The following is a 23,105-nucleotide window of genomic DNA, read 5'->3' as shown; positions in this document are numbered from 1 at the left end:
ATAAGAAAAAAAAAAAAAAAAAAACTACAGCTTTCCACGCAGAAATAATACTTATATATACGCGTCTTTGTAGACTGACGACTGAGATGCACGCAGGTCTCAACAGAGGTATAATGGACATATCCGGGGATCACGTGAATATGTGTGACAGTTTAATTGTCGTGCAGGATTACAGAGAACAGTATTTTGTTCACAGCGCGGCGCAGATGTTGATGGAGAAAGAGTAGTGTTCATTATTATAGATTTTTTTTTTTAGAGTATTGTTTGTTGTTGTTTTTGTTTTCTGTTGTTTTTTTTTTGTGGTTATTCCTCAAATGAAAAGTCGTCGCAGCAGCGCGGTATTCCTCCACGGGGGGTTCCACATTTGCAGTCAGTGCGTCCATGCGGAGCTCAGGCAGGGAGGATGCTGGTGCTGAGAGAGACAACCAGTTGCTCTCCAGCTGTCACATTAAAAGTGGAGCCTCCCCTACGCACCAGCGGATCAACACCGTCGACCTGTTGCCTCGGCTGGAGGAAAAGTAGGGCTGCGTTGTGACGGGTGTCAGAAAAGAGAGGAGTTGGCTTTTCTGCTTCGGAGGGAGGTCGAAGACAACACCATGAGGTGTATCAATGTGTTCTTTATTAATCTACGTTTTGAATAGCAGAAGGAAGAGGGACGGAGTTGGATTTGGGGGGGTCCACCTCCTCAGTGTCGAGGTGCGGTTTGCCGTGATATCTGTCTCTGTCTCTGGGCTCTGAGGAGGAAGACCATGGTCGAACTGGAGAAGGAGGTGCTCCCGCTGCCCCCTCGGTACCGGTTCCGAGACCTGTTGCTCGGAGACTGGCAGACCGACGACAGGTAAGGATGCAGCTACTTGCAACGTTTACGCACGGCGCACTGAATCCGTTGCGCATCTGTGCGCCATGAGGGTATCGCACCACCTTCTCTAAAAAGTACACATATGTTTTGGGTTTGCATTTGCTCTCTGTCATCTCACGGATTAAGGTGTAATAATGTGTTGAGGGATTTTACTGTCAGCTGTGCAGCTCTGTTATGGATGTTGCAGCAGTTTTCCTCTTTCCCCTGTGCGAAGAAGCGACTGTTGCTAATACTGCTAATGTAATACTGTCACACCAAAAGCAATATAGTGATTAAACGATATAAAGAGAAAAATACTCAGAAGAGATTGAGAGACCAAATATTAATACAAAAATTAATTCAAGAATATTTATTTCATTTATTTTCATACGTTTGAAACATCAAAAAAAAAAAAAAACATCATGTGTTGGCATCCACCAAGAACGAGCAAGTAGACCTTTTGAAATATCACCATATTTATTTTATTCCCCATGCCACAATTCCTGAGATTTACGGGGAACCATCTGCCACCTGGACAGGCAATTTCAAGTGGGTGCTGTCAGTATCTGGCAATTAACCTTTGCTTACACTCCATTTACAGGGCTGTAGCTGTGACTCGCTATATGATATGCATTGCTTAATTTGGCTATTTCATTATGCTCTCTAATGGAAAACCTTAACCTTCATTTCACGCGTGGTGTGTCCCGTTGCTAGGTGGAAATGAGGACCAGAATGCTGGTGGACTTGAGTAGGTGTTTCGAATCAGATAATTTGGGAAACATGCTCCCGAAAGCAAGGAAGAGATGACCTTTGCAATTCTAGCAATTGCCAAGATTTATAACAGAAACACTGCTGCCATATAGTACATGACATGTAACCGTAGTGGCCTAGTCTGTCAATAATGTATCATGTTATTGACACTATCTATGCTAAAGCACCCAGTGTTGTCCTTTTATGTGATAAATCAGACTATTTTACCATTTATTTGTATCCCTGACCTATCAAAGGGTCTTATTTCTCACAGCTGAAGCCTAAGAAGGCCTGCTCGCTCTGGTCATGCACCTCTGGCCTTGTGTAATTTGTCGCATATTGCCCAAGGACAAATGTTTCCGGACCAGAGTGCGGTGTGATCTCAGTCACCTGATTACAGAGGTTCAGAGGGGGTTGCTGCTCTTTTCTTGGAAGTCCATCCATACAGGGACCTTTTTATAGTCCTCATCCTCCAAAAAAGCAAAGGAGTGCGCAAAAACGAGAGCAACTGACAACACAGTGGATGAGACAGAGGCTGAGGCTGCTCAGACAGTTGGAGAGGACAGTGTGGCAGTGCAACAGATGTGCTGTAATACCCTCTAAGCACATAATGTGGATGAGTGTTTTCAGGGATATCCTGGTGTCGGTCACTTTAAAGGCTCTAGAAGGCACAGAGGTTCCAATTAAACTTGAGTGGGTTGTGTGTGTTACATTTACTGTATTTTGTCACATTGCAGAGCTGTGATGTCCAGTGCACACATGCTTGTTTCATATAGTGGGTAGATCCTAAGTATGAGCATTTGTAATCTACCATAGTAGAAATTCAGTCCTTTGAACCTCTGTTATGTGCAATTATTTGGTTAAGTTTGACACTGTTTATAGGTAAATCTGTGTGTGTGTGTGTGTGTGTGTGTGTGTGTGTGTGTGTGTGTGTGTGTGTGTGTGTGTGTGTGTGTGTGTTTCTGACTGAGCATCCATGTACACGAATGCCTTCGTTCACAAATGTCTAGACACTTGTGTGAGAGAAGAAGCAATTGCCAGAGGGTCAAAATGTTGATCTCAGGGCCCAGGGACTATTAGCTGCAAAAAAACTGACGGATTAGAAGGAAAGCGAGAACTGTGATTGATTGTGACAGAGAGCTTAATTATGGCTGAATCACACAGAGTTTGTCTGCCATGGTCCATTAATCTGGGAGTAGCCTTTAACTAACACCCCCCCAAGAAGCTCCCAGTGGGTGCAGGTGCACAGATAGCTCCATAAAGTATGACTGTGTCACAGCTCAAACATACTCTCACACATCCGGATGTCAATATACGCACGCATAACTTATCTCCTTGACACATATGGTTGCACTCCGGGAAAACCTACGTTACTGAGTCCTTTAATCCCTCTTCTGTGTCACCCATTGTGGTCCTTCTCCCAGTCCTCCTCTTAGCTTGCATCCCTCTGGGTGTATGCATGTGTGTGTGCGTGTGTGTGTGTGTGTGCGTGTGCGTGTGCATGCCCGTGCTTTTGTGTGTCCATATGTTGCCCTCCTGTAATCACCCCCAACCTCCGTCCCTTTCCTCTACATCTTAGTTCTGATTGAAGTGCCTCCAATACCATGCTTTTCCGCCTTTCAAAAGCTCTCCTGTAAATCAGTGGAATACATTTTTCTGGAAACATTGAAAGGCTTTCAAGTGAGGCAAAGATGGGAATTGACAGAATAATTTATTTCACACATAGGTATCCCACATACTTCTTTCTGATTGTACTTATGCTGGTATCTATAGTGCCTCTTTTTTTTTTTTTTTTTTTATTAAACCTGTGGCAGTGTTTGTATTTTGTTAGTGGACCCGTGTCCTGAGGCACTGTGGTGTTTTATGTATGAGTGTGTGTGTCTGTGTGTGTGTGTGTGTGTGTGTGTGTGTGTGTGTGTGTGTGTGTGTGTGTGTGTGTGTGTGTGTGTGTTCGACACTGCTCTTTATCTTGAAAGAAGATTTTGCTAAAAAATACAAAACTGCAAACATTGTCCTTGACAACCCCGCAAACAAAAATGTAATTTTGCTCAGTTTTCTCGGTACTGAAACAAGCCCTCTCTCCCAGACAGAATCAGAGTAGGGGTCTGCAACCGAAAGTTATGTTATAACAGCCAGTTATCGTTATCTGTGGTGTCCCCTTAACTTTTATCAAGGTTGGTCCTGGTAGTCGATCAGTAAGTGAATGTGTGTTCTGCCATTACAGAAATGTGACAAGGACGGAGAAGTAGGAGCATTTTAATGCGTCTGTTCTGAATACAACAACACCAGTGATATTTTCTGGCAGTGAGTCAGAGGCTTCTGTTTTGAGGAAATGCCAGATGACTAAACAATTAAATACAGATCTTTTGCATCTTTTGATGATAAAAATTTTTGCCAGTCAAAAGGGGCCATCTAATTCTTGGCTAAAATTAGCTTTTCACTGACGAGGGAACTTGTTTTTATACATTTAGAGAATACTCAAAAGAATGAATTTTCTGGCTTAATGCATAGCAGTTGCTGTGTTTCAAAAACTGCAGAGCAATATTCTTCTCAGAGTTGAAAGCATGTTCATTACAGCCCATAAACACACGATTTCTAGTACACGTCTGGTTGCACGTCTAATTTGTTACAAGCAAAATGAAATACAACAGTCTCCACTGCTCCACAATAGACAGCCTCAGCAGGGGCTTTCCTCAGAGTCCAGGATTACCATACAAATGACAGCCTTTTTCCTTAAGACAATCTCTTATTGGCTGTCGCCTCCACATCTTCCCTCAATCAATCTCTGCCTCAGTCTTCTGTCTGCTATCCTCTCTCCCCATGCTCCCGCTCCCCATGCCTCCTTTTTAATTCGTCAGTCAAGGCTTAATTTTGTACGGCCAAAGTAGAGCATGATCCATCAATACTGTCAACAGTCATGCCAGTTTAACTATGCTTTGAATTCACTCTACGGTGAACGTCGTAAAAGCTCGTGTAAGTTTCAGGCAGAGCATTTATAAGACAGTTTAGAAAGCTAATGGCAATCTCTGTCAAGAAGTATAAAACCATGGGTGTGTTATGCCACATGTCTGTAGAGCCACAGCTAGCATAAAGGGAGGCTATTAGTAATACAGATGGCATGTGTGATGAGAAGATTCCCTCTGTGAAAAGGTAATTTTTATCAGATTTGAAGTTGAGTGAGAGAGAAGGAGCAATGAAGGAGCAGGCAGAACTCATAACTTCTTTCACGACTCCCGTGCACATCCTCACAGCCATGTACATAATTCTGCCGGGAGACATCTAGAGTTACGGTAAGTAACTTAAAAACACCCAGTTGCCGATGAAAACGAGTTGAGGGGGCTCTGTATCCGAGTCCTAGAGTTGGGTAGGCTAATAAAACCCAAGCAGCACTGCCGAAGGTCCTTTCCTATTAATTAAAAAAAGCCTCTAAAAAAAAAATCCTAAGTAATATTGGTGAAGAGGAAAGGCTGCCAGTAGGGCTGAATATTAAAGATAGGTCTGTTTGAGAACAAATGAGAAGGCAGGACAGAGAGGTGGGAGGATAGAGAGCTCATACACAGTCTGAGTATAACCCTATTCCAAAGAATATTGTGCACATGATGCCGGTTGAACATGAGCTGAGCTGTGCACAGTAAGGAGGAGACATTACCTAAAAGGCAGAGTGAGAGACACCTCAGTTTGGTCGCAGCGTCAGAGTTAACTGAATTTGAGTCTCTGTTCCTTGTGCTCCGGCAACACCTGCATCCTGTGGCAAGGTGTAGATAACCTAAGATATATATACAGTAAAAGATACAGAAAGATATTGGATATATATTAGCTGTATCCTTTTTCATTGTAATTGCTGATAACAGCAGCAATGGCCCAAGGCTGTAGAGGGAACAGAGTCAGTGCAGGGTGTGTCTCTGGTTGACATTCACACTCGTGGTTCTTTTATTTGTAGAGATTTTTTTTTTTTGCTACCACTGGGCTTTAATAATTTAGATAGTGAATTCCCTAAAAAAAGCTTTTCCGTTTGATGAGCACTGTCATCACATAAGAGCCTTCCCGCTGTGGGTACTAACACAGCCATGGGGCTGACTAGCATGTGTCGGAGCACTTGTGGGCTCTTGCGACGTTCGAGTTCGCTCGAAGGTCCTCACGGAATCAATGTGGGGGCAGGGAGCTGCTGTGCCACGCTGCTGTGGGGGATCACAAATACAGCTGTTCACTGATCGCAGCTCCCCTGTTCCCAAACTGAGTTAGCTTAATACACCACAGGAGTTGTCTTTCAAATCCATGCATCCCCAGAGACACCAGGGACAGGCAATGGAGATGATTCCTCTCATGTTTCACTCCTTTTGCGTTGCACGTGTAATCCTCACAGCAAGGATTTGAAGAAGCCTTTGAAACAGATTGATATCTCATGTAGGTTTGATCAAATCTTAAATGTCTGCGCACATCCGAGGCTAATGTAATCTGAAGGGACAGGGGGATAGAATGTCACTGGATGGCTTTTGATAGAGTTATGCACCAAATCAGGCCATATTATGTTTCATGAAGGGAGGGATGAATGGATGTTTTGTTTTTTGTTTTTTTTATTAAGTGTTTTAAATCACTGGTAATGGGCCCAAGTAGTGCTTTTCTTTGAATTCAACAGTTAAGACGAACTCTTTGTCTTCCATGGAAACAACTGTTGTGTTCTGTTCTTCCTTCAGGTTAAAAAAAAAAAAAAGGGATTATGTGAATGTGTCAACAGATCCTCCTATTAACAATAAGTAGTGAATGATCATTTCAGGAAAGGGTGAGGCAAGGCTGGCTGCGTCAGGGAACAGCGGGGATGGGTGGCTGGAGCACTTCCAGTGATGATGTATGGAAAGTTTTAATCCATGGGAACCAAGAGGTTGTTCAGGAAATGGCTCTGAATAAAAGCTACAGTGCAAGTTAATGTACTGTCACTATACTGTGGGATACAATACGTATTTCTGGTAAATGATGACTGCCATTATCCTAATGTGGTTTGCCCAGGCTACTGAGGTTAGAAATGAGTAATTGTTTGAGGCGATAGACATGTATGTATTACACAGCGGATTAAATAGTATCAGTTACAACACAGACAGGGTAGTTGGAGATGAAGAGAAAGAGACTCTGTAAAGGTCTCAGTCATCATTAAGTTAATATGAAAGTACTTGCTTGTTGCGTTGGAGTGTTAAAATCATTTTTCATGGCAGCGTTGAGTGTTATTAAACACATTTTATGTTTTTTGTCTCTTCTGACTCTTCAGTCAGCACGAGCGTGTGCCTTGTCAGCCTTAAAAGAAAAATGTGCCTTTTTACCACCAGAAAGGATCTTTCTGTAGCGGGGATATATACACACATTTCTTTTTTATTCTTTTCCATCTGCCATCAATGCACTCTAAGGTGTGTTATGGTTGTGTATCTGGGTCTGGCACAAGTTGTCCTGTCGACTACTGGTTGATTGAAGCAGAGTACAGCTTGACTCTCATAAGCTGTTACAGTGGCCCCATGGTGATGTACAATGTATTTGCCCCCTGTTATCCCATTGAATTTCCCCCTGCCCTTATTTTCAGTCTTTATATATTATTATTGTATGTCTTTGTCTGCTTTTTCCAGTCTTTGCTCTTTTATCCGTGCCATGTTTTCCCAGAGGATCCCGTATTTTCCCATTCATCTAAATCAGTACAGTATACTGGGTAGTAAACTTCAAGCCGGTTTATGGCCAAAAGCAATTTTCCACAGAATGGTTCTTCAGAAGCTACACATTTCTTTCAATCGATGGGAACACCTTCTTTAAAAATAACATTTCCACTGGTACACCGATGTCAGTCTACTTTTTTTTTTTTTCTAGGGTAAAAAATATTTTCATTCATCTTGACCTTTGCCTTTTCTAATCTGTACATCTCAAAAGGTTTGTGCAATATGCAAGGACATTCATTTGTCCTCGTTTCCATATCACAGCAGTCCACATCACACAGTAAAGACCTGGCAGGCAGCCTCTAGCTGAATTTGTATCCATATTTATGACTGATTTTTCTCTTTTAGTTGTGGGTATCCAGATTCATCCCTTCTCTTTTCTTACACTATGTTTTAATATCCATTATGGATTTATTTCTTTACAAAGGCATGATCCAAACATTTGTTTGCTTTCTGTTACTTACACTGAATAAACCGTGATACCATCAGTTTGTTTTTGTTTTTTTTACCAGGTAGAATTCCTCTTTTGGTCACCTTATTTCCTGTTGGTTTGGTTTGTTTTTTTTTCTACTTCACTGCTATGAATACTATTTCTGAGTTGTGTATAGAGAATGTGATGAGCCGCTGCTGTGCATGCACAGATTTGGGTTTCTTTAGTCTCTTCCACTGTGTCATTAGATGGCCAGTGCTGTGTCATTATGGGGCACAGGCATGGGTGGAAGCAGCAGGAGAACAAGGTTCCTCTCTCTCTCTCTCTCTCTCTCTCTCAGAGATCCTCCTCCACATGTCCCCCTCTTGTCTGTCTGTCCATCTGACTGTGACTATTAATTTGTCTGTATTTTTTTCTGCTCTGTCTCTCTCTTTCAGACTTCAACTCTCAAAGTGTACATGCAAATATGCAAATGCAAATTCTCTCCCCAGTCTCAGGTTTGAAATGTTATGCCTTCCCCTTTCTTCATGTACTCTTGTTTCCAGCTGCTAAACCTGCTGGTTTTGCTTTAATAAAGACCATGAAATGATCTTGGTTGCCTGGCTCAAAATGATTACTTTGATAGACCTACATATTTTGAAGGAGGAGCAGACAAGAGAGTGAGACAGACCTCAGTGGGGTTATTCACTCCTGGTGACTGTTGAATGATGCACTGAAATGGATGTTCCCTAATCCAGCAACATGTAACTTGTCTGCAAAGCAGTTTTTCTCAACAATTACTTAATCGTTTATTTTCCCTATGCTTTTTAGATGGCCTTAAGGGGGGTTGATATGTGGCTATTGCCCAGAGGTGCCATCATGATGTGCCTGTGCGTCTTTTGTTTTGAAATAGTGCTCTTTATGAGCTTTTAATGTGTTTTTCTCCCCCATCCTCCCCTTAGATTAAAGATCTTGACTCTCAATCTATCCCACAGCTCAACTCTTTATTGGGCTATATTTCCACTTTAGTTTTCATCCTGTCTTGTACGCTCATGTGGAAAAGCTCTCGCTTACAGAAACGCATCAAGGGCAAAATGACCTGTGATATTATCCTCTTCTCCCAGAAAGTTATCTTCTCACAGAGGTTGAAGAGGCTTTAAGGACTTTGATGAACAAAGAAATGCAAGGATTTCTGGATTTAGGAATGTATGTCACTTTAAGTGTCAAGGCAATAGAAAAAAAATGGAGATTTGGCATGGGATTAAAGAACGCTATCATGCTCAGATGTGGAGGTGCAGTGCCTGATGGATTTGGTTGTAAAAGGCGACATTAGCTTGATGGAAAGTGAACATTTAAGCATTTACCATTTTGGGTTGTTTTTTTTTATGGGGATGATAACCCGAAACTTGCCACAGGAGAGCTTTTCAAAAGAAATCAACACATGAGCAATGATCTTACCAGAGCCAGTAGAGCTTACAAATGTGCTACAGATGACAGTTATTCACTTTCTGTTCTAATGAATGATTCAGTGATCTTGATTACACCATCATTGTAATAAACCTAGCTATATTTGATCAGAATTTTGGTGATGATTTGGTAATTAAATTAGCATAACTTTATTTATAGCCTATAAAAACCAAAAAAGGTATACTGCAGTTCCTGGTAGTAATCTTTAGTGGACGGGAGGAGTCTTTTCAGAGTTTTCACTGGCAGTAGTCTGACCTTGCAATGGATGTAAAGATTGTTCCCACCAATACGTTATAAGTTCTAAGTTCTCGTTGAATTTTCCAACCTCAGCGTTTTTTCAAATTAAGAAGAAAACAGTATCAACATCACATCTGCCTTCCTTGAAGTTTTACCTGCCTCAACTTTTTTCTCCGATTAGCGCAGTTATTTCAATTTTGCAAATAAATTATATAATGCCATTGCAGGTATTCTGTTACTTCCCAAACCCTCTTTTTTATACGAATGAGTAATAATGTTTTCCTCAGAAACTGATGAAAATGGTACACTGTGCTTTTTTCCACCAAGGTATTGATTACTGGATTGCTCTGTGCATAATAGAACTCATGCAGTCATATGGTCGATTAGCTCAGTACAACTTACCACATACAGACAAACACACACACACACACACACACACACAGACACACAGACACACACACACACACACACAGACAAACACACACACACACACACACACACACACACACACACACACAGACAGAGACACACACACACACACACACACAGACAGAGCACACACACACACACACACAGACATATACACAAAAAGTCTTTCCTCACTTTCTCCATTCTCTATGACTGCAAATACTGCAAGGCGTCTCATCTCTCCAGGAATTTATACAAAGTCATTTTCTAATCAAAAGGTGCAATTACACATCCTTGGGTGGGGAGCTGTGCATATCTGCAGCTTCTTCTATTTTCTGTCATCATTGTCAGCAGGCTGCTCAGAGCGAAGGAAGCCGTCAACAAGTTGGAGCAGGGCTATTGGCTCAGATGGCTGAACACACTTGCTGTACTTGTGTTTGCTCACATCTGCTCATGTGAGAGGGAGGTAAAGACAACGAATCCTGTGTTGCCATAGCAACACTGAGGAAATGAATGAGGTGGGGGGAAATGAACCCCCCACCTCCAAATGTTGCTGGGAATGTGGTGCGTTTTGGTCTGAACATATGGGGTGATGGCATCACTCTGGCACCCTGGAAGCCCCCCCCACGCGCTGCCACCTCGTCCTCTTCCTGCAGACAGGAGATTGCATTGCAGTTACTCTGCCTCTCTTTCATCTGTCTGTGTTTCGTGAGGAGACCACCAGCGAGCCAGACATGGCGTTTTTCATCCTAAACCTGACTCATCCACTCTTCCCTCCATAGGATGAAAGGAGAGCTACTGAGAACTCTCCCCCGAGGTGGTCCGACAGGAAATACAATCACCCGCAGTCTTTCTGGTTATGTGTCTCTACACATGTAAGAGCTGTCTGAAGAGTGTCCCTTTGTCATTTCCGTCATGTCTGTTCGTGAGCGTCCACGTCAGATAGGCGTGTGATTGGTCTAATGATCCTGTTGACCTGTTTGCAGGTGTGTATTTTTGGTCTGCCTGCGCGTCCCTCTAAGAGGATGGTGCTAGAATGGAAAGGGAGAAAGAGCAGTAATTATGGCCTCCCATGTTCAGCAGAAACATCAGAGGGAAGTAATTTGTTGCTCTATATTTAATCAGTGGAGATAACGAGACTGACTGCAGCTGTCCTGGCCTATGGGCAGGCGGACAAGCAGGAACACAATTTCCTCCAAAACCCATTAGTCTTTAATGCAGCCAGCCACAGTGTCTTATTCCATACTTTTAAGTGTTCAAATAAACATTATCGCCCTTTGTATCTCCAATATGCTCAATTGTACACTTTTTCCTCATCACCTTTATTCTATTCTTTTATCTCCCAGCCCTGCACTTGTTTTCTCTCTGCTGTCCCTTGACTTCCATAAAAGAAGTATTGTATCTCTTCAATCACCTGCAGCGCCCCCTGCTCACTTTCCTCTTTTTTTTCTCTTGTCCTCTTGTTTTCTCCAGCTCTCGCTTACTGTCTCTGCCCATCTCTCCATCCCTCTCTTAGGGTGCAGGTAGAGTTCTATGTGAATGAGAACACTTTCAAGGAGCGCCTCAAGCTGTTCTTCATCAAAAACCAAAGATCCAGTGAGTTGCCCGTGTTTGGGATCACGCTTTCTCTGTCTGTAATTATTTGGGTGAACGCTCCGTCTGCTGTTTTGTTTTTTTTTTTGTTTTTTTTATGTTTTTGTTTGGGTTTTTTTCAACTTGAGTTTCTCTTATTCTTGATTGAAGAGATGTGTTTCATTTTAGTGTGTGATGTGCTGTCACTCTTGCTCTGCATTTCATCATCAGTTGTTCAACCTGTCCACTCTTTGTGACTGCTTTATGTCTCTGTGTCTGTGTCAGATTATATTTGGACTCACTTACAGAAATGTCACACCTTTATATATATTTTTTCCTGCGTAATTAAAGTCATTAAAATAGTTGTTCATAAAACCTTGACTTGAAGTAAAAAGAGGTTATATGTCAGGTTTCTTTAGTTCTTAATTACAGATTACAGATAATTAAAGCCGTTTTTATTTAAGTGAAAATCACTGCTTAAATAACATACTGTATACAAGATTAACTTTCAGCAGACAAGATAAAGTATTGTATACACTTCTGCTAAATTAAGCCAACCATTGTAAGTCAAGCATGGCAGCAAAAAGATGTGATGAGTCGTGTTTTGGAGAACACTGACTTTTTGGTAGTGGTGATAAATGGTTTATGAGCTGCCATCAGTTCCCCAGAGCTACTCTGTGTTTTTTAATATTTGTGTCGTGTCTTCTAATACCTTTTTTTTTCGTGACTTAGGTGCACAGAGAATTAAACTATTTTTATTCAATGTCGCAGTTTTGAACATTTGAAGAATATTAAAAAACATTTTAAATCTTGACTGGATATCCTCTCTTTGCATTGCAGGTCTGCGGGTGCGAATGTTTAACTTTTCTCTGAAAGTGCTGAGCTGCCTCCTCTACATTGTCAGAGTCCTATTGGACAACCCACAAGAGGAAAGACAGGACTGGTGAGAGGAATGGTGATAACAGGGGCTTTATGAGGTGAAAGAGAGTCTCTGTGAGTGTGAAGGCCCGATAGCAGGAACAAGTCCACCGGGTCAATAGATGAGATCACAGTGTGTATAGAGTATCCCGTAAAACGGTTGGTTGTGAGATTATGGTGGGAGAAGAGAGAGATGCAATCAGGAAAGGAAATTGATATTTGGACTGAGCAGAGGGTCAGTCCAGTTTTGGTGAGAGGAGCTAGACAGGAAGTTCCTCTCTACATTTTTGTATTTTTTCTTTTCCCCTGCAGCATGAGCGGCGTAAACTGCACCAAACAAAACACATCATCCCGTCCCTGGAGTGAGTTTGACTGGTAAGCACGTGAGTTTCTAATTAGGAGTGATGGCTTTGGCCTGCAGAGAAGAACAATGAAAACCGCACACCCTGGAGGACTGGCATCTCCAACAGCAGCCCACCGGTCGGAAATGTTGTATAAGACAATCAATGCAACTTCGCGTAACTGATGTAATTCACAATGCTGATATTGAGCATTACAGATCCACATTCATCACAATCCAACTGTATGGATTAGCTGTCAACATAATACGTATGTAGTGCCTCTGCAGCCTAATCAACAGCGATCTAGTGGAGATTAAGTATGTAATATACAACAGCTGAGAGAGAGAGAGAAACCAGGAAGTGTACATAGACTTCAGGCTATGCCATGTCTCCTGCTCAGGGACCTATTGATCTGATTGGTGGCTGGTGACACTGGCTAAGCTCTGGCTCCAAATGAATAAGGAGCCTGACAGACTGAGCTCAGGAAAGGGATGGGCAGCCTCCCGCTCCAGGCAGCAGACTCTTAGGAGCAAATCAAAGCACAGGCAGGCTAGTAGCCAAGCAGCCATGATAAGCCCCAGGGTGTCTTTAGAAAAAATAAGAAGGAAAAAAAAAAATCCTTTCTCACACAATGAGGCTGTAAATTTCCATTTGACTGTGTGAATATTACTTTTCTCTTACAATATGAGCATGTTGGCATCTGTGCACTCCAATGCTGTTCGGTTGTAAACAGGATAATTAAATTTAATGCAGTATTGTGAGTTGTTTTCATGGTCCCTGTTGAGTGTCCTTGTGTTGGTCAGAAAAGAATTTTAATATCTTGTCTATTTTAGCGCTGGCTGTCTAATTTCTGTCTTTCTTTGCCACACCTCTCTCCTCTCAATTCTCTCCTTTTCTTCCGCTCTGTAGGAAACTGATCATCTGGGTGGATAGACCTCTACCGCTGTGGGCACTACAGGTCAGATAGATCAGAACACTCCTGTGTAAACACGGCCTCAGTCTGTTTGTACACATTTCTGCATACATGAATGCACACAAAGGTGCGCGGCAAGATTGCTGCATGCCTTTTATTGGTTTACGGGCAATTAATTCACACCACAATATTTCAGGGCTTGAATACATGAAATCCCTTCATTGTACTTGGCATGTATTTAGACTTAAAGTATAATTACTCACACATATATGTACCCAATCAGACAACGGACTGTCTCTTGCTTCACTTAAGACTGTTCCCTCTGAAGCTCAATCATCAGCACGCCTACTGATACCTCCCACGCTCTCCTCTTCCATCTCTGCGACTCCTAATTTCTCTCTGCTCTGGTCTCTCTCTGACTATCTCGACTCCTCTCTGCTCTCCCTCAGTGTCTGCGTCTCTCTACATTTCTCCCTTAATCTCCCCCTCTCTGTCTTTTTGCAGGTGCTTGTAGCTTTCATCAGCTTTTCAGAAACTATGTTGCTCGTGTATCTAAGCTACAAGGTGAGTTTCTCATGGCCCCCAGCGGCCGGTCTGAAGCCCTTTGTGAATCTACATGAGTGGCATGTGTGGGGGCGTGCATGCGTGTGAAATGCCTGAGGGGGTTGTTTGTTAACTTTGCACTCCTCTGCGTGTTCTCTTTACTTAACTGAAGTTTTCTTTCCTCCCTTGATGCTGCTCCTTTGCTCTTGCATTGGGAAAGCACCTCAGTGGGCCTTGGGGCTTCCTAAGCACCGCCCTGTTATTGATACATCAGAAAGAAATTAGGGGAGGCCCCTGTGTTGCTGCAGTGGGTGGGCCGATCCATCAACGGGTTGCTTTGCCTTTGATGTACTTGACACTATAAGCCTATGAAGGGGTCTCTCTGCAGATTACTCTGGAGGCTAGAGGCCTTAGCATTTAGAGCTGACTGATTCCTGTGGACATACCCCGTGCCTGTCCACCTACACTAGCCAGGTTCAGGTCAGCCATAAGCAGGCGGCAGACACATAAAAACAGCCACGGCTGACACCTTAATTGAACGGCAAAGCTTAGTGGAAACTGAGTAATGCTCCTTTCTTCTCTCAAAGGGGACAATGCAGTTGTATAACCCTTACGCTGTACATCCTGATCTATTTAATGGTGCAAAAGCTGATCAATTTGTCCCCTTCCTCTCTCTGCAACTGCGCCTGTTATGTGGTAATCCCCTAAGGTCACCATGACAATAGAGTTTCCTGACCCCTGTGCGTGGTTTATGTTTCCAGGGCAACGTTTGGGAGCAAGTATTACGTGTCCCCTTCATTCTGGAGATGATCAGCGCTGTTCCCTTCATGATCACTGTGAGTGGAAGGATATGCGTTACTGAGCACTGACAGCACGGGGAGTCTCTCAGGCAGCCATTTGTTTTTGGGTGTCACTCACCACATTCCTGTGCTGTATACAATGTAAAAAAAAAAAAAAAAGAAAAATAGGGAAGAGAGAGACATTACATGGAGGTTAGACAGGAAATGAAAGGCGTCACGGCTGTGGACATGGTGAGGGAAGGAGAAGGAGGATGAGATGGATAAGCAGTAGCGTGATAGATGCAGAAAAAAAAACGGAGAATAAAAATGAGAGAAAGACAGAGAGCAGAAAGGTAATTGGCAACTGTGAGAGTGAGATAGTGCTCTGAAATGACAACTGGTGATTGCCTCAGTACAGTGGAGGATGTGTCGCTAGCTGCATTTCTGGTGTGAAAGCCTGCCCTAATCCAGAAGATCATACACACAGCATGAATTAAGCTCCCTGACCCTTCCAGGGTTGACATTTGCCTGTTGACTCATCTACGATAATATGCACAGCTTGCGCTTGCACGCCAGTATATACAAACAGACAATGTCCCACAAAGGCGTTCAAGCATGCATTCACCCCCATCTCCACACATGCGAAGTCACACATACAGTGCATTCGGCAAGTATTTAGACCCCCTCAATTTTTTCACATTATTTTATGCTGCAGCCTTATGTCAAAAAAAAAATAAATAAAATAAAATATATATATATATATATATATATATACACACACACACACCCTTACTCAATCACCCATTATTACAAAGCGAAAACATAATTTTAGAAATTTTTGCAAATTTATTAAAAAGGAAATATTGAAATATCACTTTGACATAAGTATTCAGACCCTTAGCTGCAATTTCTGCTGCATTGAAGGTTCCCAAAGGCATAGTGGCCTCCATAATTCTTAAATGGTTTGAGACAAACAGGACTCTTTTTAGCGCTGGCCCTAAACAGTTGGGGCAGAAGGCCCTAGGTAAGAGAGGTGACCAAGAATCTGATAGTCACTCTGGCTGAGATCCAGAGATCCTGTGTGGAGATGGGAGAAACTTCCAGAAGGACGACCATCACTGCAGCACTGCACCAATCTGGGCGTTATGGCAGAGTGGCCAGACAGAAGTTTCTCCTCAGTGAAAGTTTGCAAAAAACACCTAAAGGACTCTTAGACTACGTGAAACGAGATTCTCTGGTCTGATGAAACCAAAATTTAACTGTGTGGCCTCAATTCTAAGCCTCATATCTGGAGGAAACCAGACAATTGGTTGACAATTGGTCTGTCTGGAAGTTTCTCCCATCTCCACACAGGATCTCTGGAGCTCAGCCAGAGTGACCATCGGGTCCTTGGTCACCTCTCTTACCAAGGCCTTCTTCCCCCGATTGCTCAGTTTGGCCTAAAAAAAAACACTTTTTTTTTTTTTTTTTAAATTTAGCATAAGTCAGCAACATAACAAAGTATGAAAAAAGTGAAGGGGTCTGAATACTTTCTGAATGCACTGCATATGCACAAGCGTGAAAGGCAGCTCCCCACGTATAATGGCCCCCACAAGGCACCTATACTTCACCCAGCGTGTGGAGTCTATTTCTCAGTGATTCTTACTTCCTTTTCTTACTTTCTCCATCTTTCCCACCCGGCCGACCTCCTTCAGCATCTGCGGTATTCAACATCTCGAACGAGCGGGCAACAACTTGACCCTGTTCGACTCGCTCTACTTCTGCGTGGTCACCTTCTCAACAGTGGGCTTTGGAGATGTCACACCTCAGATCTGGCCCTCGCAGCTCCTGGTGGTCATCATGATCTTTGTGGCGCTCATCGTGCTTCCTATCCAGGTGAGAAAAATGGTGATAACCTTTAATACAAATACAGAAAAGTAGATAATAAAAGAGATTTTGGGTGTAATGCAATGCAACAAATAAGATATCACTATACAACAGAAAGCTTTAAAAGAGAATTTTAAAAAGTGATCCAAAAAACTATATTTGTTTGATGAGTTGAGGATCCCTGAAGGCCACCGGACTCCTAAGTGATTTTTCACTTTAACTTTTGAAGCAGCCCCCAGGGGCATGCCAAGCTGTCCACCAGTTTATATGGAGGTAGAAAAATCTCAGATAAATTAAGCACAGGCATGCCTTCAAAGTGATCGGTAAAATCGTAAAATCATTCCTAAATTAACAGATGGGGTGTCTCTGCAGCCCACAAAATCCCATTAGTTTTCTTTGGTAAGCTCATTACAGTAAAGTTTTCTCCTTTAGACTTATAATTCTTGTAATTCCCCCCCTTGCACATTAATGTGATGACTCATTGTATCCAACATAGATTTACAACACTATTTTTATTCAGAGACCAGTGACAAGTGTCCTTACCCGCTCAATTCCCGAAATCTCCCTACCGTCCTTTAGCAGCTCCGCAGAGGGAAGCTCGTGACGGAGAACTAATGGGAACCGTTTACACGCACACATAGGCTATTTGTGCAGGGACTGCCAGAAACACCTTGACAAATGTAACAGTTCAGCTGTATCCTAATGGTTGTTCCTCATATTTGTGTAAGCCTTTTATCCCTGAGGTAGCTGGCATACCTGTGTGTCTGCCAAAAGATGTGAAAGTGCTAAAAGGCAGAGTTTCCTCCATGGGTGCGCTGTACCTGCAGTTAGAGGAGGGTCTCTCTGGGCAGCAAATCACACACACTAATGATGAACAATTCACAGGTGATTCGGTTTACAGCCAATCTTATCTTGTTGTAAATTGGATTTCTTTTGTAGCGACGCTACGCGGCTTTGATAGCTTTTCTTTTTTTTGACAATGTCACATAAGCAGTAGCTGTAGGGCTGCATCCTACACACGACTGAACAACCAGCTATTGCGCACGTTCTCACTGTTTTGTTTGTCCCCATCAGCTCTGACCGGATGGTGACAAAAACCTTCACACAAACAAAAGACATGATGACGTGACGTTACTTTTGCTGAACTTTCATGAGTTGATTCATTAAGAGATGGCGACCTGTGTACAGCCAACATGGATGCCATGTCATCCTCCCCGCTCCATCTCCCCATCTTTCATCCATAAAAATCCTCTGGCATTTAGAAACTGGCCCCCCTTTGCCCCAACCCCACCTTGTGAATATGCGTGTGTGTATATGTGAGTGTGTTCGTCTGTCTGACTCTGAGTCCTGCCATGACCGCTCTCCAAGCTGCACAGGGGAGCCACAGAGCACATCAGAATTCAGTCTTTTTCTATTGCTGTCTCTATTGGTTTTCCTGTAATTGGCCACAACACACTATAGCACTACAGGAAATGTACCTCTTGAAGTAATTTTGTGTCATTTAAAACCCTAAAAGGATATTGATTTGAAAATAAGATAAAAAAGCCAGCTTTTTAGGTAATTTCCTGTTTTCAATTCATTTTCACCTGTTTGGAGACATTTTCCTGAAAAAAATCACAATACACTACAATTGAGGTCTGAGTCTACCACAGGGTGTGCCACTGAGAACTGGATGTACACACTAATGATGGCTAAATAAAACTCTGCTGTCGTACGGATGTTTATGGCCCGATGATGTTTTCCAACTTTAATGGGCTGACATTATCTCGACGCTAAGATAATTGTTTCCCAGAGAAAAACAGCAGACAAATGAACTGTGTGTATTGAATTCCGTTGACGTGGCTTAAGTGTATGATTAGAAGCATTATCAGCCGTTCATTGAGAGCGTTGCTGCTCAGGAGCAGAAGACCTCCGTTACAGGGGGCAGAGGGTCAGCTCGTCACCTGTCTGGTATTTAATAGCTCTGCTTGTTGCTACAGGACATTGTTTGCTGTAAGCTACAGTGATCAGTATCTTTTTGCAGAAGTAAATACAAAAAAAAAAAAAGAAAGGGCTGTTATTTAGTTTGAATGAAAACACTACACAGTACAAGGCATCGTTTTCTTTTCATATACCACCTTGCTCCTCCCTGTATATTAAATCTGACTTAATCCATCTGTGTGATGGATGTCGTCCTGAATGCAGTTCGAGCAGCTGGCCTTTCTGTGGATGGAGCGGCAGAAGTCTGGGGGGAACTACAGCCGCTACAGGGCACAGACGGAGAAACACGTGGTGTTGTGCGTCAGCTGTCTCAAGATCGACCTCCTCATGGACTTCCTCAATGAATTTTTCGCTCACCCTCGACTACAGGTCTCTGCAACTGGTCTTAAGAGGGACAAGAGGGCGTTGGGGGGGTCTTTGTGGATTCTTGTCTGTAATCCTCTACAGGAGCCCCAAGCAGCTGAGGTTAAAACAGAGGATAAAACAGAGTTTTGATTGGCCCTCACCACTTCAGGGGGCTGGTGTATAGGGTTAGGGTGTAAGGTTATAGGGAGAATTAAGCTCAGGTAACAGTTAAAGTTAAGAAACTCAGTGATGAGGACTGTCAATTCAGTTCTGTATGCTTACCTGGAAATTCTGTGTTCATTCATGATAAAATTGATTTAAATCATACATTTTACGACACTACTTGGCTCCTGCAAGCATGACAAAACTACATTTTCCTCAGTAGAGGGCTGGTGTGTGTATTTTGAGATCAAGAATTAGTATTTTCAGGTCAAGAATGAACCTTCATGCTCTGTCAAATATTCTTGTCACAGCATGGGTTAAGGTTAGTTAGCCAGCATTTTGAGGCCAGTCAGCCTATTAAGTTGTCATCCGTTATTTATGCGAAACTTGCTGATGTCTCACTTGTGGTCAAAACTTCCTCAGCCACAATACCGACTCTGTGTGTGTATGTGCGTGTAGGACTACTATGTGGTGATCCTGTGCCCAGCAGAGATGGATGTCCAGGTTAGGAGGGTCCTTCATGTCCCTCTGTGGGCCCAGAGAGTCATTTACCTGCAGGGGTCTGCCCTCAAAGACCAAGACCTGATGAGGGCCAAGTAAGTCCCTGTGACCAAAAACAACAGTAATCAAGAAACTAGCACTGAGACTTCCGTTTGACTTTATACATGTATTTAGTTAAGTATGTATACTGTCTGTCTCTACGAAACCATTAGAGGAGTTATTTTCACAAAATGAGCCCTGAAAAGACAGAAAAGACCTGAGTTAAGACACCTTGTAATGAAAGGCCTCACACGTGATAGCTGGAGCTCATAATTAATACCTTAGGCACCTACAGTCTTGAAGTAACAGCTGCAATTAGAGGTTCGAGTCATATTGCTTATTGTTTACCCTGTGTTTTCTGATAATACAGCCTCAGCACCTTAGGCTAGCTTTGTCACAGGGGAAGAAAAGGAGCAAAAGCCTTTTTGTTAAATCTCCCTGTCTCCTCGCCTCCTACTATCTCATCCATGAGTGGCGTAGGCTTGAAAGACACATTGGTTCGTTTGTTGTTCTATTGTCCTGCTTTTTTCTCTTTTGTCCTCTCCCTCAATAACATGACAACACCCTCCTTCCTGTGTCTTCTCTCCTCATCACTTCCTCGATTCTCTCTCTCTCTGTCTTCCTTTATTTATCTCTATCTCTTGCTCCCATTGCCACATGCTCTACTAACTGCCTCCAGGATGGACGATGCTGAGGCCTGCTTTATCCTCAGTAACCGGTTTGAAGTGGACCGCATAGCTGCTGTACGTGCCTCACTGCTTTCCTGTATCGCCATGGCTCTTCATACTGCAAAACATCCATATTAAGTCTTCTGGCCTGGTTATAAGTCTTAATATGTTGTTTTTCTTAAAACAAATTACCAAAAAAAATCTTTTAGTTTTCCTTTAATATTTTTCTGGAGTGAACTGCTTTTTTCAGAACATCACTTCATAAAAATGAATTAAAGCAGCATTTGATACAAGTGAGTTTAGCTCGCTGCACAGGCTGATTTTTTTGTGCTTGTTTTATTTTTTTTACAAAAATGTGTGAAAAACACGGGAAGCCGTGCAGTGACTTTATGGTTGGGGTGTTATACAGCAGTACATGCATGATATTGATTCAAAACTGAAGAGAAACAAATTAAGCTAACAATTACCTGTAATTTTCTAAGCAGGACACACCAAAACAACTTTTTGTGATAACGTATGGAAGTGACCTCAAGTGACATGGCTTCATTCCACCAAATCACTGGTATTGCAGAGGTGTCAGGGTACGGAACCAGTCTGACCAGTCTGGTTTATGACCAAAGACCTACAAAAATATTGATATTGCCATCATCTCAGCTGTACTTTGTGTTTAGTGATATGTAGCAAAATGTTAGCATGCTAATACACTAAATTAAAATGGTGACTATAGTAAACATAGCTAAACATCAGCGTGTTACCTGAGCCCCACAGGGCCACTCGCATGGCTGTGGATTCGTGGCCTTGTTTTTCTTTTAACTGAATTTTCACTGCCAGTTTTACTCAGTTCCATGGCCACGTGTTTTGTGCAGCCTTGACTACTACTCCGAAGAGAGATGTCAGAATTGCATTACTCTAAAATGTTGCGAAGGCCAATTCAATTGCTCTGTGCAGTCAGCAGTTTAAGAGGATTATTAGAGAGAAGCTACAATCTGATGCTGCTAATGATGAGTTTCTATCTCTCTTGCTCTCTCTGTCACACTTTTCCTCTCTCTCTCCCCCTTGTTTTCTGTTCACCTCATCCATCTCACTCTGCTCCGTCTCCAATTTTCTCAGGATCATCAGACCATCCTCCGAGCCTGGGCAGTGAAAGACTTTGCTCCAAATTGCCCCCTATATGTCCAAATTCTCAAGCCTGAGAACAAGTTCCACGTCAAATTTGCAGGTAGGCAGTGAGCGTGAAGTCAAATACACTGGCAGTGACCTGAGGTGTCAGCTAAGTGTGTGTGTGTGTGTGTGTGTGTGTGTGTGTGTGTGTGTGTGTGTGTGTGTGTGTGTGTGTGTGTGTGTTGTTTGGATGCAACTGCTGTTATTTGATCATGTCAGGATGCAGAAAATAATGGGATGATGCCTACTAAAAATACTTCTTCCTGGCTCGATTTGACAGGGGATTTTGCTCAGTTTGGGAATGGAATTGTGTTCTCACTAGCACTGTAAGTAAGCATTGTTATTTTGCTGTGGAGGGAATGCATTGCGATGACATGGGAAACTGAGCTGTCCTGTCTGCACTTTGTTTCCGGTGTGTGTCATCAGTTGTTGTGTCCCGTTTTCTACCTGAGTTTCTGCGGCTGATTTGTTAGCCTTAAAAATGACGTTTCTCTCAGCGTGCCTGTGCAGCAGCAGCAGGCCTCTCTGTCCTCCCAGCTCTGAAGAAGCGCTCGACAGATTGGCTCGGCTTGGCTGTGAGCCCTCTGAGGGTTTCTGTGAGTTTTTACATCGACTTTTGGAGAGCTTCCCTTCTTCTCCTGCTTGACAGAAGACGCCAGTCAATCATCTGCGAGTGAAAGAAGAGGAAATAAAAACTCTCTCTCACTCTTTCCTCTCTCTCTCTCACATCCATCTGCCTACAGCCCTGGAGAATGTCAAACTCAATTCTGGCTTGCCACCCTCATCCCAGCTGTCTCAATCAATAATTAACGTTTTACTTTGCTACCTTGGAAAAGAAATTCCCCTTCTTCTAATGAGTTCTGCCGTTGCGCTAACCTGGCAGTCAAGCTGTCCATACAGGCAATCATGCTTTGCCTCTCCAGTGCCGTTTAAGCAGCTCACTGCCCTTGCCAGACGGAGGCCTTTGTTATTAGGGAGGCTAGAGAGATAAATTCATGTTCATCCATGATAATTCTATCTATATTATATGTGAATTGCGTAGTGTTGGATGCACCCGTACCATGTTGGGCGGTGACGCAACAGCCTTTCAGTGCTGAATAAGAAATTCCCTGTAGAACCGTAGTGAATTGAAAAGTACCCCATTAATCACTCATAACACGGGAGTTTGATCAAAGCAGAGTTCATAATCAGCTGACTTTACTGTCCCTCTAATCCATGTTTTGACACCATTTGGAATATACTCACTAAGTGCTAGTGTGGGAGGCATTAACGAGCAGGAGATACAAAATTTAATTTGATCCGCAAGAATCGCTTAATAACCGCTTGATGTTAATTAGAAAAGGTCTGTCGGTATGATGCTGCAGCAGGGCCGGAAACCCTGAGGCATTTGAGTAAGCAAACAGAACTGGCTACAGGGTGTAGATTGATTATCTCCCCAGTTTATGTTTGAACGACAATAGCCAGTCGCCCTCCTGAGCTCGGCTCATTGTGGCTGCATGGCGTTGATAGCGACTCACT

General features: G+C 42.8%; 1 protein-coding gene across 1 annotated transcript in view; it reads left to right on the top strand.

Moving 5' to 3' along the window:
• Positions 1 to 743: 743 nt before the first annotated feature.
• LOC120784049 (potassium channel subfamily T member 2) overlaps positions 744 to 23,105 on the top strand; it is a 34,726-nt gene continuing 12,364 nt past the window's right edge. Inside the window, exons 1-13 of the mRNA XM_040117477.1 lie at positions 744 to 838; positions 11,316 to 11,395; positions 12,212 to 12,314; positions 12,602 to 12,664; positions 13,540 to 13,588; positions 14,048 to 14,107; positions 14,848 to 14,922; positions 15,790 to 15,827; positions 16,560 to 16,740; positions 18,916 to 19,080; positions 19,678 to 19,814; positions 20,438 to 20,501; positions 21,537 to 21,645. Of these exons, the coding sequence (XP_039973411.1) occupies positions 750 to 838; positions 11,316 to 11,395; positions 12,212 to 12,314; positions 12,602 to 12,664; positions 13,540 to 13,588; positions 14,048 to 14,107; positions 14,848 to 14,922; positions 15,790 to 15,827; positions 16,560 to 16,740; positions 18,916 to 19,080; positions 19,678 to 19,814; positions 20,438 to 20,501; positions 21,537 to 21,645 (1,213 nt within the window). The 5' untranslated portion in view covers positions 744 to 749. The remainder of the gene's footprint in view (positions 839 to 11,315; positions 11,396 to 12,211; positions 12,315 to 12,601; positions 12,665 to 13,539; positions 13,589 to 14,047; positions 14,108 to 14,847; positions 14,923 to 15,789; positions 15,828 to 16,559; positions 16,741 to 18,915; positions 19,081 to 19,677; positions 19,815 to 20,437; positions 20,502 to 21,536; positions 21,646 to 23,105) is intronic.

The sequence above is a fragment of the Xiphias gladius genome, chromosome 3, assembly GCF_016859285.1.
Source record: "Xiphias gladius isolate SHS-SW01 ecotype Sanya breed wild chromosome 3, ASM1685928v1, whole genome shotgun sequence".
Taxonomy (NCBI): Eukaryota; Metazoa; Chordata; class Actinopteri; order Istiophoriformes; family Xiphiidae; genus Xiphias; species Xiphias gladius.
This window is presented reverse-complemented; position numbering and strand designations above follow the sequence as displayed.